The 15,283-nt window shown below is 49.7% G+C and overlaps 1 protein-coding gene across 1 annotated transcript; it reads right to left on the bottom strand.

The window, feature by feature from the left end:
- Window positions 1–7,000: 7,000 nt before the first annotated feature.
- Window positions 7,001–9,695, bottom strand: LOC122451231 (transcription factor SOX-17-like). The gene is made up of 2 exons (XM_043483894.1): window positions 9,574–9,695; window positions 7,001–8,358 (listed from the first exon to the last, which is right to left on the bottom strand). The coding sequence occupies exon 2, from the start codon at window positions 7,824–7,826 to the stop codon at window positions 7,242–7,244; it is 585 nt and encodes a 194-aa protein (XP_043339829.1). The 5' UTR covers window positions 7,827–8,358; window positions 9,574–9,695; the 3' UTR covers window positions 7,001–7,241.
- Window positions 9,696–15,283: the final 5,588 nt, after the last annotated feature.

Raw genomic sequence — 15,283 nt, 5'->3', positions numbered from 1 at the left:
CCAACCATGAGCATCATCTGCTCCTGACATCTAGTCATCGACATCATCACAATCGAAGATCCAGCATCAGCTAGGGCAAGGCTCCTCCTCCTCACACATTGTCAGAAGGTCAGCGGTGGCCAACATGGTGTCCCAATACCTACCTCATTCCCTTCCCTTAGCCCATCATATAGACATTTTATCATCACAAGAATGGTGACTACAGGACAGTAAGGTATTTTGAGAGAGACTACATTCACATAACTTTTATTATGATATATTGTTATAATTGCTCTATTTTATTGTGAGCTTAGAATCAGACTTGAGACCTTGCCTGAACAGAGGTGAAGTGGACAGGGGATGGCAGGGGTGACCGTGGGTAATCTCATGACCTCCATAGACACACGAATCTCCCTGGGGCCAAGTGTGTCTGTGTGTTAGTCGTTCAGTTGTATCTGACTCTGTGACCCCACGGACGGTTTAGCCTGCCAGTGTCCTCTGTCCATGGGATTTCCCAGGCAAGAATACTGGAGTGAGTTGCCATTTCCTTCTCCAGGGAATCTTCCTGACCCAGGGATGGAACCTCCTGCATTGCAGACAGATTCTTTACCATCTGAGTCATGATGGAGGGCACCGTGCAAAGTGGCCAGGCGTCAGCCCTCTTGTTGGTGCACCACAAAGAAGCGACCTTCCCAGGAAGCTGTGGGCCCACTGTCCAGGGCAGGGGTTCAGAGGAGAGTGGATGTGGATGCGTCCTGCCACAATCCATCTCCCGTCAGAGAAGGGGGCAAGGTGGAGGCCCCTCAGAGCCCTCACTGTGGCTACGAGAGAGCCAAGCCCTGTCATTCTGGGGCTTTAAAACCGGTGAATGATTTCCACAGGCGCATTAGAGAGAGAACTACAGCAGTGGCCAGGTAAGTAAAAAGGCATTTGTCCTCCTCCCCTCCTTGCCCCACACTCTACCACCAGCGCATACAGCAGGTACTGGCCTTGGGGAGGGCGTATCTGTGAGACAAGCAAGACCCTCCTCCAGGACCAAGAGACAGGTCCCTGGTTACGCCCTCAGGAGGAGAATGGAAAGGATAAGATTTCAACTAAGACTGAGGCTTGACAGTGAACTGACCTTTCACATTCTTCGTTTTCCAAATAAATAAAACAGGTTAGATTTTAACAACTAAAAGTAACTAGAAAGTAATAAATTCTTCCCAAGAATTCATTAAAGAGCAAGTCAGGGAGAGTTAGGAGAGCATCACGGAAGCCATACTCAGAAAGAAACACAAAACCATTCTGTGTTTACATCCTGGTGAAGTGAGATTGGTCAGTTACCTGGTCACTACAGGATCAGGCAGGGTGAGGTGCAGATGCCACCCACTCCCCGCTGCAACCTGCAAGGATACACCTGGTCATAAGAATGCAGAGGTCCTCCTGGCCACATCACTCTTTTCAGCACGCCACTCACGTCTCTAGCCCTTTCAATGACTCCGCGGATAGTTGCTATGACCCACACTGTTATAGAAGAAACAAGCTTTCTGAGTGGTCGGTCACAGCAGCCCCGCTGCAATGTGGCCCTCTCTGTCTGCCTGTGCCCTGACCACTGCATTCGCCTGCCGGTGACTGTCCTCAGAGCCCCTCACGAGTCCCCTCCGCAGCCCCTCTAGCTGGTCCCTCCCCTGAGGCCCCTCTGCCTGCCTCCCAGAGGGACTTTTCTTCTCTGTCCTCCAAGAATGACTCTTCCCATGGCTCCCTGATCTTTCTGCTTTTAAATCCCCAGTAACCCAAGACCCTGAACCCAGAATGTTTGACATGATCACCCGCCAAGCAGAGGAAACCGTTCTCTGGGCGCTACTGAACCAAAAAAAAAAAAAAACAGGCTGGAGCACAGCCCGAGGGAGGAAGTAGGGGGGCGGGGGGAGGGCAGTGGTCTGCCGGAGAGGATGTTGACCCCCACGGGTCAGACCAGACCCGAGGAGGGGCCCTCTGGGAAGAGGGAAGTGAGAACGGAGGCTGCCTGGAAGGGATTGTTCATGCTTTCAAGCCGGGCCAAGCGGGATGAGTAACGCCAGAGGCTGGCGGCCTGAGGCTCCCTCACACCTCACTGGGTTTTGCGGTGGAGAGGCTGGCCACCCCGCAGGGGCTGAACCCAGGGAGCGCCTAGGGACAGCCAAGAACTCCCCTACCCTGCGTGTCCTCCGGAGAAGCATGCGTGGCCCTGGTGAGATCTGCTACTGGCTGCCAGGGGTCAGGGGTCAGTGATGCTTCTGTGAGGGCATGAATGGAGCTTGCTTCTGGTTTTGAATTTGAAGGTCCTTGGGAGGCTGTCTCTCCCCCTAGGGGCACGCCTCTTAGGGTCTCCGGAGCGGCCTTTTTGGAGAAAACCCAGGGTTCCGTTTCCCTGCGAGCTCTCCTCCCCCCTGGGCAACTCTGCAGAAGCCGCCAGCTTCTGTGCCTGCAGTCAGGCCTCAGGGCAGCAGGGCCCGTCTAGACCAGGGCATCGTCCCTGTGCCTGTCGGACAATCAGGGAGCCTGGTAACGGTTGCTCAATATTACGAATGAGAGGGTCTCCCTGGAGGCCAAGTGTGGGAAGTCAGGCCATCCGGGCTGAGCAGAATGCTAACCAAAGCCTGAGGCTTTGGCTCAGGAATCAGTATTGAGCTGGTTGGAAGGAAAAAAAAAAAAATGGTTTTGTTAATAATGATTTTTCAAGTTTAGATCACAAGTTCTTAGTGATCAAGAACAATTATTTCAAACAGGAAATTCTTAGAAGCAGGGCATTGCTAATCACACCTATCTGCAAACCCCACCGCTGATACAAAGGCTGATAAGAGATGTGGGCTTGCTTAGCCTTGGGCTGCTGCTGCTGTCAGCAACATGTCTATCAGCAATACGTCCCAACTCTAGATCTTATGCCCCTGAGTTAAAAACCTCCATCTCCCGGTTTCCAGAGAGATGTGGAAAACTTCCTTTTATCGCTAAGTGTTTCTGCTACTTCTTCCTCCCCGTGGTCCAGTATGAGTGGATTTTCCTGTTTCACCATCGCTCCATTTTGCATTTCAATGGCCAGCTCCTGGCCTTCTGTTCTAACTTCCCTCCTCATATCCTGGATGACTTGATTAAATCCACTCCCCCTGGCAGGAGGTTCTTGAAATCTGCACGGAGAGAATTACGGTCCCCCTCCTCTACTGCCCCTGCGGGGCTCAAGGGGCCACACGGGGTCCAGGTGCCCTGGCTGCACAGCCCTGCACCCTTCACCTCCCCCACCCCCAGGAGCCCCACCCCTGCCCCACCTGGCTCTCTATCTGCACCCTGACCCGGGTCATCTTGAAGTCCCCTCTGATGCATTCTCTCAGCATTCTGGCTTCTCCCTCGGTTTCTCTTTTTTTTTTCCCCCTTTAAAAAAAATTTCTTTCCTTTTTTCCTGCCTCCAGCCTAACAGTTCTCTCCAGACCTCATTCCCTCCATACCCAACTCCATTAAACCCTTGAGCTGACCAACACTCCCTGACCCTCTTGTACCTTCTAAATCTTCTGAGGGATTATCCATAAACCAGTGATTATCAAAGCAAGCTGCATAGTGCGATCTATCCTTTAGAAAGAAGACTGAGGCTCAACCTCCCCCAGGAGATTCTGATCAAATCGCTTTAGCCTGCCATCAGAATGTTTCAAATTTTAAAATCTCTTGAGGTGATTCTGATCGCAAGGCAGTGATTCTAAAATGCCAGCTTCAAAAGCCTCCTCCAGTCCCACTTCTTAGATGCTAATCTGGATCGCCCTGAAGAGGGAAGTCAGTCTGGGAAACTGTCTGCTCTGGGCCTTTGTAGTACACGGAGGTTCTCCACCTGGAGCTGACAGACTCCACCCTGATTTTACGAAGAAAACAGGAGTAACCTCCCCTAGTTTCCTCACCTCTCACCGTCCTCCCAGCCTCCACCCCCACTTCCCTTCCTCACTTGACCCTGTCCTGCATCAAGGCCTCAGGTGAGCAACAGTGCTTCCCTGGGGCCTCCCCATCCAGAGGAAGTGCTCAGAACAGAGAGAAAGAAATGTCTTCAGTCATGTCTGACTCTTGCTCAGTCGTAACTCTCTGCAACCCCGTGGACTGTAGCCCACCAGGCTCCTCTGTCCATGGAATTCTCCAGGTAAGAATACCAGAGTGGGTTGCCATTCCCTTCTCCAGGGGATCTTCCTGACCCAGGGATTAAACCAAGGTGTCCTGCATTGCAGGCAGATTCTTTATTGTCTGAGCCACCAGGGGAGTCCAGGTCAGTTATTATTATTTTTAATCCAGGCCCCTTCACACAGAATCCATCACTCTGCTTTCTGCCAGAACAATTCTTTACTGCCCTGACCACCATTAACCATTGTTTGTCTACATGCCTTTCCTGCATGTAAAAAAAACATTATGTTCCTTGAGAACACAGAATGTGTTATCAATATAGTGCCTCGCATTTAATAGATGCTCAATAAACATTTGATAAAATAAATAGACAAACAGCTGACTTCTTGGGTAGTTCTGATATCAATATTTTCATCTTTTTAATAGCCACGATCACAATCACCTCAAGAGATTTTAAATTTTGAAACACCCTGATGGTGTGTATGTGCACGCGGAGTCACTTCAGTCATGTCTGACTCTGTACAACCCTATGGACTGTAGCCTGCCAGGCTCCTCTGTCCATGGGCCCGCCAAAGCCATTTGGTCAAAATCTCTTGGAAGGAGATCGAGTCTCAGTCTTCTTTCTAAAGAATAGATCACGCTGTGCAGCTTGCTTTGATAATCACTCAGAAGATTTAGAAGGTACTAAATTCTCAGATGTTGTGCTACCGGAAATGCCTGGCTGTAACCTAGTATGAAACAAGCTGTTGACTTAAAAAATAGTCACAGCCTCAACGTTGAGAGTTATGTTTTACTCAGTGGGGATTTTTAGGCCAAACCATTTGGTGAGAATCTCTTAGAGGGAGATCTTCTTTCTCAAAGGCTGAGTGTACTGTGCAGCTTGCTTTGATAATCACTGGCTTATGGTAGGTAGAGGGACTCAGAAGATTTAGAAGGCTCGATATTCTCAGATGTTATACTACTGGAAATGCCTGGCTGTAACCTAGGAAGGAACTAGCAAATAAGAAATAGATTGGTGAAGTGTTCAACAATAGCTAATTTGGGGTGAGACCGATGGAAATGCCCAGTGGGTGTGGGCGTGACACCACCAGCAAGGTTGCACCAGGGCAGCGATGAAGAGGGGACCTGACCAGTGTGAGCTGGTGCACACCCAGTGTGAGCTGGTGCACGCTGGTGTGAGCAGTGCTGGTGGTGTTACGCCCACACCCACTGGGCATTTCCATTGGTCTCACCCCAAGTTAGCTATTGTTGAACGCTTCACCAATCTATTTCTTATTTGTTTGTTTCTTCCTAGGTTACAGCCAGGTATTTCCAGTAGCACAACATCTGAGAATTCAGAGCCTTGTAAATCTTCTGAGTCCCTCTACTTTCCATAAGCCAGTGATTAACAAAGCAAGCTGCACAGTACATGATCCTCTCAGCGGGCATAATGGCTTCCCATGGCTGTCAAGCTGTAGTTTTAGGTCGAGCATTCACAGGACTTTGGAGGAAAGCGAGATCTCCCTGGCGAGGTGGAAGGGCGGGCTTTGAGGAGGGCGCAGAGCGGGGAAGAGCAGGGCACACATGGCCAGTGGGCAAAAATGACCCAGAACTGTCCAGTGGCTCTTCTAAAATGACTCTGTGTTTGTTCCTGAACACGGCATGTGTTAGGTCATGAATGGTCCCTAAGAAGTCAGTGTGGCTAAGGGACCTAGGGCCTGACACTGCAAGAGTGGGGTGTCACCCTTGTCTGGGCATTTGTTAGAAATGCAGCATCTCGGCCCTACTCAGTCGGAATTGCGTTGTATTGGGCAAGAGGCAGACACACTGTGATAGTGAAGGACAGGGAAGCCTGGTGTGCTGCAGTCCAAGGGGTTGCAGAGAGTCGGACAGGACTCAGCGACTGAACAACAAGACCCAATCTGAGTCGAAAAGCACTGTTGTAACTCAGGATTGGACACAGAAATGCTGCCCTGGCCTGGAACTCGGCATTGCTAACCACCTCTCAGGCAGGGCAAACACTGCTGCCCCAAGACCCCCACATCTGACGACTGGAGGGTTTCGCCATCATGTCTACAGCCTGCTTGCTCCCTGGGCATCTGTTAGGAATCTCTGTCTCTTAAGCAAGAAGAACGCCAACACTGAGGTTTTTAAACCGTACACGCACACCTGAAGAGTTCAGAAGTCTGGCCCTCCTTCCTCCCGGGAGCCTGGACTTGCCGGCTCAGTACTGTCCCCTGGAATGCAGGTTCTGTTGTGGCCCAGTCCACCTCTGCAGCAATGGCTTCAGCCCTGCTCCACACAAGGATCCCGAGGTTGAGAAGAGCAGCGGCTGGCTGAGGGTCCCTCCTGGTGTCCCTTACAGGTCACACACACAGCCCGGCAGCTACCTTGGTCTGGAGTTTTGTGCTGAGCTCCCTCCCGTGGAGCTAGCTGATTCCGGGAAAGCCAGGACTTTTTCTACCGCAGAAGACACGGTCCTCACCCCCTCCCTGGGGCAGCATCCATGCCCCTGTCCTCTAGGTCTATAGGTAGGTCTGGCCAAGGAGGAGCAGTCTCAGAAAGTCAGGAGAGTGACAGGAGTTTCTTCCAGGGTCTATTTTCTGGCCCCATCCTGGTGGGTTCTGACTGACACAGCTTCACTCCTCATCCCCCAGCCAGAGGTCCTGCCTGGCTAGCGGGATCCCTAAGCCCACCACTACCCTGGGCTCCAGTAAGGCCTCTCCCTCTTCCAGCCACCAGTGATGGGTGACGCTCTGTGCCACTGCCTGGCTTAGGAAGCCAATGGTCCCTCCGAAGAGCCCCCTATATAAACACTCTCTTTGCCCCTTAATCTTCCTTCTTTCACCATTTTAATTAAGACCCCAACTGACACAGACACAACTTATTAAATAATTTTACCAAAGAATATAAAATCTCCATATGCAGATACTTTTTGAAAGATTTACAAATTTACAGGTGTCCATAACCAAGAAGTCTAGAAACAGTGGCTTGAAATGCAAAAGATACACAGTCAGTGTTAAAAGTTTAAAACCAACTGGGGTAAGAGAACTTTCCGGGGGAAGAAAAGTGCTTTCTACCGCGGTTCATCAAATTTTCACTGAAGCCGCGGACACTTTGCATCGCCTCCTTTGAGATGGTAACAGTGTTAAACGTTGTTATTATTACCTTCATTCGTGGACAAACAGCAAAGTTTCATAGGCCGGTGGTTTTAATTCAGCCGACCTCCGAGGGCAGAGCGCCGCCGGTTCTAAGCCAGCATCACGACGGCGAGCAAGCAGGTGGGGGATCGCGCGGTCCCCTGGTGGAGCCTCGGCGGAGGGGTTGGGGGTGAATTCCGTGCGCTGGGGGTCTCCAGGCCCAGCCGGGAGGCAGGGACCCGACGGCCCACAGTGTCTGGGCATCGGCGCGGCGAAGAAGGTCGGGTCTGGCTCCACGCGGTCCAAGGGGTCTTGTTGAGCGTGGGCAGGGGGGATCCGTAGAGCGGGGGCGCGCCCAGGCCCTGGCAGGGGCGGGGGGAGTTGGTCCGGTTGTCTCGTGGGTTCAGCAAGGCCCCAGCGCAGCGCCACCTCCTCCAGGAAGCCCACCACACCGCCCACCCCGCTTCCCTGGGGACCGAGTCGCTCCCAGATCGGATCTCGCAGCGCCGGCTTGAGTCCCTCCGGCCGGAGGCCCGCAGAGGGGTGGCCCACAGAGGTGTGCTCCACATCTTCCACCATCCGAGTGAAGACGGCGAGGAGCTTCATATTAGCCATCTGTCAGACCGGAACTCGGTCCCCCGAGGGGTACTGCGGCCGATTTTACCCACCGCGACCGAACGAGTCACTCGGGTGGCCGCTCAGTCCTGAGTTACTAGGGTCCTAGAAGTGCCCACGAAACCCCATTCCCCCGGAGCCCGACCCCGGCCCCAGTGAGGCAGACCGATGGGGAACGGTGACCAGGAGCGAGGACCGCCGGCGGGGTTTTCTACCCACCGCCCGGCTGCCAGCATTCCCGAGACCCGAGAGCAAGAGGACCGGTCCGAAGACTGCGCTTAGGACCCGCGCAGTTCCAGCCTCTCCCTCTCAGGCGAAAGGAGTTCCCCCAGGGGTCCCCTATTGCTTAAATGCAGCGCCTCTGCGTTCGTGCGCACAGGCTGTGTTTGCACGAGTGGGAGACAGTCTTAGGGCTGTAATTGTGCATGAAGGGATTAGTATACAAACTTACGTGGGACCGGAGATGGGATAAGTGGGTCTGACCCCAGGGGAGAGGGGGGAAGACCACCAACCTGGTAAACAGAGGTTCAGCCTGTAGGAACATAGGAGTGCCAAATTACACACACACACAAATGTGTGTGTATTTATATATTATATATGTATTTTATATTGCATATGTATTTATACATTTCATATAGTATATATGCACCTATACATTATATATGGATTTATATGTTTGTGCATTCTATGTTTATATGTATTTATGTACCATATATGTTCAAAACAGTCAGTCTTAAAGGAGATCAACCCTGAATACTCGTTGGAAGGACTGATGCTGAGCCTGAAACTCCAGTATTTTGGTCATCTGATGCGAACAGCTGACTCATTGGAAAAGTCTCTGATGCTGGGAAAGAATAAGGCAGAAGGAGAAGAGGGCATCAGAAGATGAGATGGCTGGACAGCATCACCGATGCAATGGACATGAACTTGGGCAAACTTTGGGAGATGGTGAGGGACAGGGAGGCCTGGCGCTCTGCAGTACATGGGGTTTGGAAGAGTCAGACACGACTGGATGACTGAACAGCAACAATGTATATATTATATATGGATTTATATATATGTTCATATATTATATATGTATTTATATAATATATATATATATTTAACTGAAAAGGCAAGCTGCAGAATAATAGGGAGAATACACCCCATTTGTGGGGGCAGGAAGAGGGAAGAATCCTACAGGACAGGTAGAGGCCACTAGTTTTTCCCTTGATGTTCTGCCTATATGACTATCGAACAAATAGGAAAAGTTATAATTGTTAATGAAGCTATTTATGCAGAACACAAATGATTTTGCATTGGTAAGATGAAAATAAAGCCTGGCCATTTTTTTTCTTTAAAAAAAAAAAAAAATAGCCAACTCTCCCCCAAGTCGGAAAGACCGAAAGTAAAAGGAGCTTGAACTCCTCACAACCAGAGGCCATGGCTCCCGCCTTTCTAACACCAACTTCAGCATTTAAAAAAAAAAAAAAAAACAGAGCTCAAGATAAGCAGCCTATATCACTCTAAATTCTAAAGCTCTGCACGTTTTCCGAAAGGTGCCCTTAATTCATTTCCAGCTTTATTAATGATCAGCAGTTTTGTCTGCCGTAAATCTCCCAATTTCTACCTGAGAAATAAAGAAGGAATCAGCTCTTTTTTAAAAACTTTTTTTAAAAAAGCACTCGTTTTCTTTTTTTACAGAAACTTGCCTGATTAGAGAACATCTTTAGAACCATTTCGAAGACCGCAAAAATATATTCTTTACCATTTACACCTGGAGATGGTGAACAGTTTGTCTTGAACCTGGTTTCATCTCCTGCTCCCAAGACGATTCTGCACCTGCCTGTTCACCGCTTTCCTGCTGGTAAAGCTCCAGGTAGGAGCGAGTTCTCAGGGGTAAACGCACGCAGACTTCCCGGAGCCAGCGTCCCCTCCACCCCACCGCACCCAGCCCCGCAGGCGCCCCCACCCCTTTCTCCCTCCTGCGTTCCCCCTGAAGGAGTCCGGCGCAGCACCGCGTCCTGCGCACCCGGGCGTCCTGCGGGCTGCCGGCGCTGCTCCTCGAAGGCGCCAGGTGGAGACTCGCCCTCAGTCGACCTGCGGTCCCGACCGGCTCCCCGCCGCTCGCTGCCGCCCTGTCTTCAGTTTCACATCCCCAGGGGGCCCAGCCTGGCGGTTCCGGCGCACCGCGCGCTCCGGGGCTGGCTCGGCTGTCTCTTGCGTACCCCACCTTCGGGCTGCTCTCTGCCATCCAGCTCGGCCCAGCGCCCGGCAACCCCTCGCCGGACACGCCGCCTCGCCCGGCCGGAGGGAAGGAGTCGGGAACGGGAGGGGGAGATGCCCGCACCCCTGGCCCGACCCCCGGCCCCAGTCGCAGCCCAAGGCGCAGTCGGCGGCCCCGCCGGCTCAGGGACGCTGAGGGCGCCTCCTGGCCCTGGAGTCGTTCCTGCACAGACCTCCTGACCCTTCGAGAGCCCTGCTCCCGGCTCTGGCCGCACCCGAGCGGCCGAGAACCAGGGCCGGAACACCGCAAGCGCGGCCACCCGCTCCCTACGGCGTGGTGTACAGTCTGGGTTTACCTTCTCGTTCGGCAGAAAGTCTCAGGCCGGGGCCCCAATCCCCTCCCCTCCTCGGGGGAGAGTCAGATCCGGATGTCCCGTTGGGACCTCTGAGGTCCCCGCGCGGCAGAGCCCCTCCTGAAAGATTCGGAACGGAAACCCTTCGAGGCCGATTCGCTCCGGGCGGCGCACACCGGCTCCGAGCAGCCCGCCGGAGGGCGCAGAGCCACCGGAGCGAGCGAAACCCCTCGAAACGAGAGCACGCCTTGCAGTTTTTCTGTCCGGGTCACCAGGGGGGCTGTACTCTCCTCGACCCGCACCAAACCTGAGAGCTTTTACCTTCTAGGTTGAGTCCCTTCAGGGTCTGGTTGAAATGCCCCCTGAATTAGGAGCAGCCGGAGCGCATTTCCCCGCAAGCGGAGCGCGGCGCCCTGGGCTTCCAACGCCTTCTGCGCCCGGAGACGACCGCGCGGGAGGGACTCGCCGCCGCCTCCCGGGACCTGGGCCCGCGCGTGGCAGAGGGTGGGGGTGGGCGTGGAAACTGACTGTCGAGCGCAGGCTTCGCCCCTGAACATGATTTTCATTTTCTTTGTGCAAAACTTCAGGGACACGACTTCTCCTTCCTACTGGGAGGAAGAAGGGACTGGATCTAAAATCACTACCACGGTGGGAAGCAGTCCTGACTGGGATTGATTGAAATGCTGTGAACACAGATGCCTTTGCATAGAACACATGCATCACCATCACTATTCCGCCTGCTCCCTCCCCTCACCTCACACACAGAAAATTTATCCCAAAACATCCCCTTTCGCCGGACAGAGGAGAGCCGCAGGGAAAAATAGGGGGCACTGATATTCTTACTTCGCAGAGGGGAGAGAGGACTTCCTGCCTTTGGAATGAAACAAACAACAGCAACAACAGCCAAACGGAGCGAGGGGTTTGCCCAGAAGGCGAAGATAATCAATAGAACAAACGGAAATAAGGCTGTTCGGTGAACGGAGGCCCGGGACGGCGAGCCTGGAAGTCAGTGCCTAACACTGATGGACGTGGAACTAGCCTCTCCGGCACATTAATAAATTAATCGCCAGAGGAACAGTTACTAATGTAGGTAAAGACCCATAGGACCAAAAGGGGAGACAGGGGAACTGACTAGTTTTTGGATGCCTTAATTTTTCTGAAAGCTGACATGAAGTAATGGTTGTCAGGCAAGAATCATTTCTTATAACCAATACATAAAATTAAAAAGACAAATTAAATAGGAAAAAATTTTAAATCATGTTTAATGAATTTAAAAAGCTATACACTTGCCATACCCACAACCTCTTTACTGAAATTGCAGACTTGAATTTCTGTTTTATTTCTCCCTTCTGTAATCTCCCATTTCAGTTTAATATTTTTGGTGTGTGTCTGTGTACATCTACAATCTGGAGTGTTTTTTTCAGACACCCAAACAGATTTGTTAAAATAAGCAGAATCTGGACCTATGTACTGGAGAAGGAAATGGCAACCCGCTCCAGTATTCTTGCCTGGAAAATCCCATAGAGAGAGAGGCCTGGAGGGCTACAGTCCCTGGAATTCCAAGAGTCAGACATATGTATCCTTATGGCTGATTCATGCGGATGTGTGGCAGAAACCAACACAATATTGTAATTATCCTCCAATTAAAAATAAAAATTTAAGAAGAATATATTTAGTAGAAAACATGCACACACAAAAATTAGCAGAACCCAGTATGTAGGGAACAACTCTAAAATTGTCCCTTCATTTCATGGGTGGGTCAGAGTTTTCTTGTCTTCACAGAATCCAACCACTACCCTGGAAGAAATAACTTCCAAGGACTTGGGTGGTTTAGAATCCCTTCTATGTAGTTCCAACATAACTTAAACCTGCTGGCGTTGCTTGGAACTCCTGGAAGCCAGCCTTTTTTTCTTTATGCACTTTCTTTCTTCATTCCACTCTATTTACTCATCCTCAAGAATTTCAACTCTTTTATGCCCTTAAAAAAATAAATGGCATGGCCATGTAGTTCAGGACTTGAGAAGCTATGAATGGTGGGGGAAAGTGCTGACTAAAAGGTGAATACTAGCAGTCTTGACACTGAGCAGTGTGTCCTGGTGGACTGTCCTTTTTATAAAGACCTTGAGATTTTCATACAAAATGAGAGTTGATATGAATTGAGGTATTCTATCTGAAGTTCTTCTTCAAGTGACAGTCATTTCCATTTTAAAACCAGAGAGGCTAAGCTGCCCAAAGCTCAGAGTGAAACACACAATCTGGATTCCCAGCTCACACGGACAAGCTTGCGAGGATGGGAAATTCTCAATCCACCAGACAAAACACCAGGGAAGGGGAATTACTGCTGTTTCTCTTTCCCAATGGGATAACGAAATCAAATCCCTCGAGTCTACTGGGAAAGATGGAGACACGTGGAATCAAAAGGTTGAGAAGGGGAGAGAGAAGAGGAAGTGATTCCTGTGGTGCAGAAACAATCCTTTAAACACCATCTAATTTGTTCATACAGCAAGCCAGTAAGGGAGACAGATAGGGCTTGTATTGTTCTCCCTACTTTTTTACAGATGAGCGGAGACCAGGAAAAGTTAGTGCCTTTACCAAACTCACAAAGCTACGATGCTAAGCCAGAGAGGTCTTCTGACTCAAAGCCTTAGAGTTTTCTCCTTTCGAAACACTTCCGCTTATTCGGCCATTCTCTGCTCTGCTCCAAAAGCTTATGCTTTGCGTTGCTAGGTTTACAGTCCTGACACGTATTCAGCAGAAAGGAGTTCTAGCCACTGGCGACTGTCTCAAATAGAAGAGAGGCCGAACAGGAACTCCCCATTCCTTCAGGAATGTCCAATGGAAAACTGAGGGAGGTACCAAGTGTAAGCCAGTCACTCAGTCCATTTCTAAGCACGTAGAAGGTGCCCGGTTAGGAGACACATGGTGAACGCACGGTCGTTGTGCCCCGGTGCTCCTCGAAACCCCCAGGAATCAGACAGACCAGAATACTGCTAACCATTCTTTTCCTTGCCTTACAAGAGATCAAGTATGTGAGAGGGCGCTGACCATGACCCAGGAGGAATCTGGGCCCACAGCACGGCTGCTGCAGCATGTTGATCCTCATCCAAATCACCACACAGAGTGGAATTTCACAAACCATCCTTCTGAGCAACATCAGTTTGGGGATTTATGGATTTGACTGACAAAGTGTTTGAGACTTTGGCTCAAGTGGAAAGAAGACCCTTGAAACTAATTGTCTTCAGTAAGAATATGATGAAAAGTTTTTTCTTTTGTTTAATCAAGCTGTTTGGGCCTAAGCTGCAGAGAATGTTTATTTTAAAGAGCATTATTACTATTGCAGCAACAACTTATTTAACACTTGCTGTCAATGCTAAGAAATTTTGTATTTTGCTAAGAAGTACTGTTTTACGATATAAATACTATTTTGTACCACACTGAGACTTTTTAATATCCAGAATTTTGAATAAAGCTGGGAGAATTGCCGGTGGTGAGGGTTTGGTGTTCGTGTGAGGCCCACAGTGCAAACTGATTCACGGGAAGCTGCCTAATGATTCAGGAGAAGCACAGAGCTTCCTCACTGGAGGGGAGGTTGAGGAAGGTGCTACAGTGAAAAATTAAGGGGATGCAGCTGATCCCAGATCAGGGAACCTCAAGGGATGTTCTTTGAGTCTCAGGTTGATCATTTTGAAGAAGGAGCAAGACATGCCTCATCCTATTCCAGACAAGGATGAACAGGGACACTAAAACCACTTTTTCTCAGATGAATACTCAGGATTCAGAAGGAAGCATCTTGTAAGCAGGAAGAATAAATCAATGCTGAAATAATACATGTGAAATCTCTCTCCCCCAGCCAGTGCTGTCAAAAATAATCAAAGGTGAATAGGAGGAGGAAGGCAGTGTTGAACATCTATTTTGTGACCAAGACCGTTCTGAGTATTAAAAACAAAATGGGTACTTCCCTCATGACCCAATGGTTAAGAATCTGCCTTACAATGCAGGGGACACAAGTTAGATCCCTGAGTGGGGAACTAAGATCCCACATGCAATGGAGAGAAGGCACCCTGCAATGAAAGATCCCACATGATGTGTGCCCAACACAGGGGGGAATAAAAGTAACAAGTAATAAAGCAAAACAAAATTAATAAAAGATAAAAACAAAATGAAATGGGACACTTAGAAAGTTGGACCACAATGATATATTTCAGTTTGTAGCACCTACTCCATTTTCTCTTAAATTCTTTTGTTTCTATTTGCTTTTCTTGACATCAGCACAAATTTATATAAAAATCTGAAGTCTTTTGCAGTATAATTCAGATTAAAGGTACAATCATCTTCTTACATATGAATAGTAAGTGAAAGAACTAGCTTCATTGGGATATGGTCTCATAGTTGCTTATATAAGGAGCTTACACATTTATTTGTAATTTATCAGACCTGCCTTTGTAGCTTTAATAGAGATGAAGGCAGTGTCTCAGGGGAAAAGAAAACATTCTCTTCTTTTCTGAGTCCCTCAAAGGTGTGTAGACTCTCCTGGCTTCCAGTCTGGGTACCTCAGCCCAAGAAATGGTTGGATTCCTACCTCCTGATATAATTCTAAAATACTTTCAAGGTAAAGATGAGGCAAGAAGGAGCAAGGGAAGTAGTGTGTCCTTTAAATATTTGTTCCCAAATAAAACCATTAAAACTGAGACAAATTTAATATTTGAAGAAAGTCATGACATCTATATACACTACCACGTGAAAACAGATAACTAGTGGGCAGACGCTGTATAGCATGGGGACCTCAGCCCAGGGCTCTGTGATGACCTAGAGGGGTGGGATGGGGGGAGTGGCAGGGAGTCTTCAGAGGGAGGTGATATATGCATACATATAGTTGATTCACTTCATTGTACAGCAGAA

This window comes from Cervus canadensis, chromosome 12, assembly GCF_019320065.1.
Source record: "Cervus canadensis isolate Bull #8, Minnesota chromosome 12, ASM1932006v1, whole genome shotgun sequence".
NCBI classification, from domain to species: Eukaryota; Metazoa; Chordata; class Mammalia; order Artiodactyla; family Cervidae; genus Cervus; species Cervus canadensis.
This window is presented reverse-complemented; position numbering and strand designations above follow the sequence as displayed.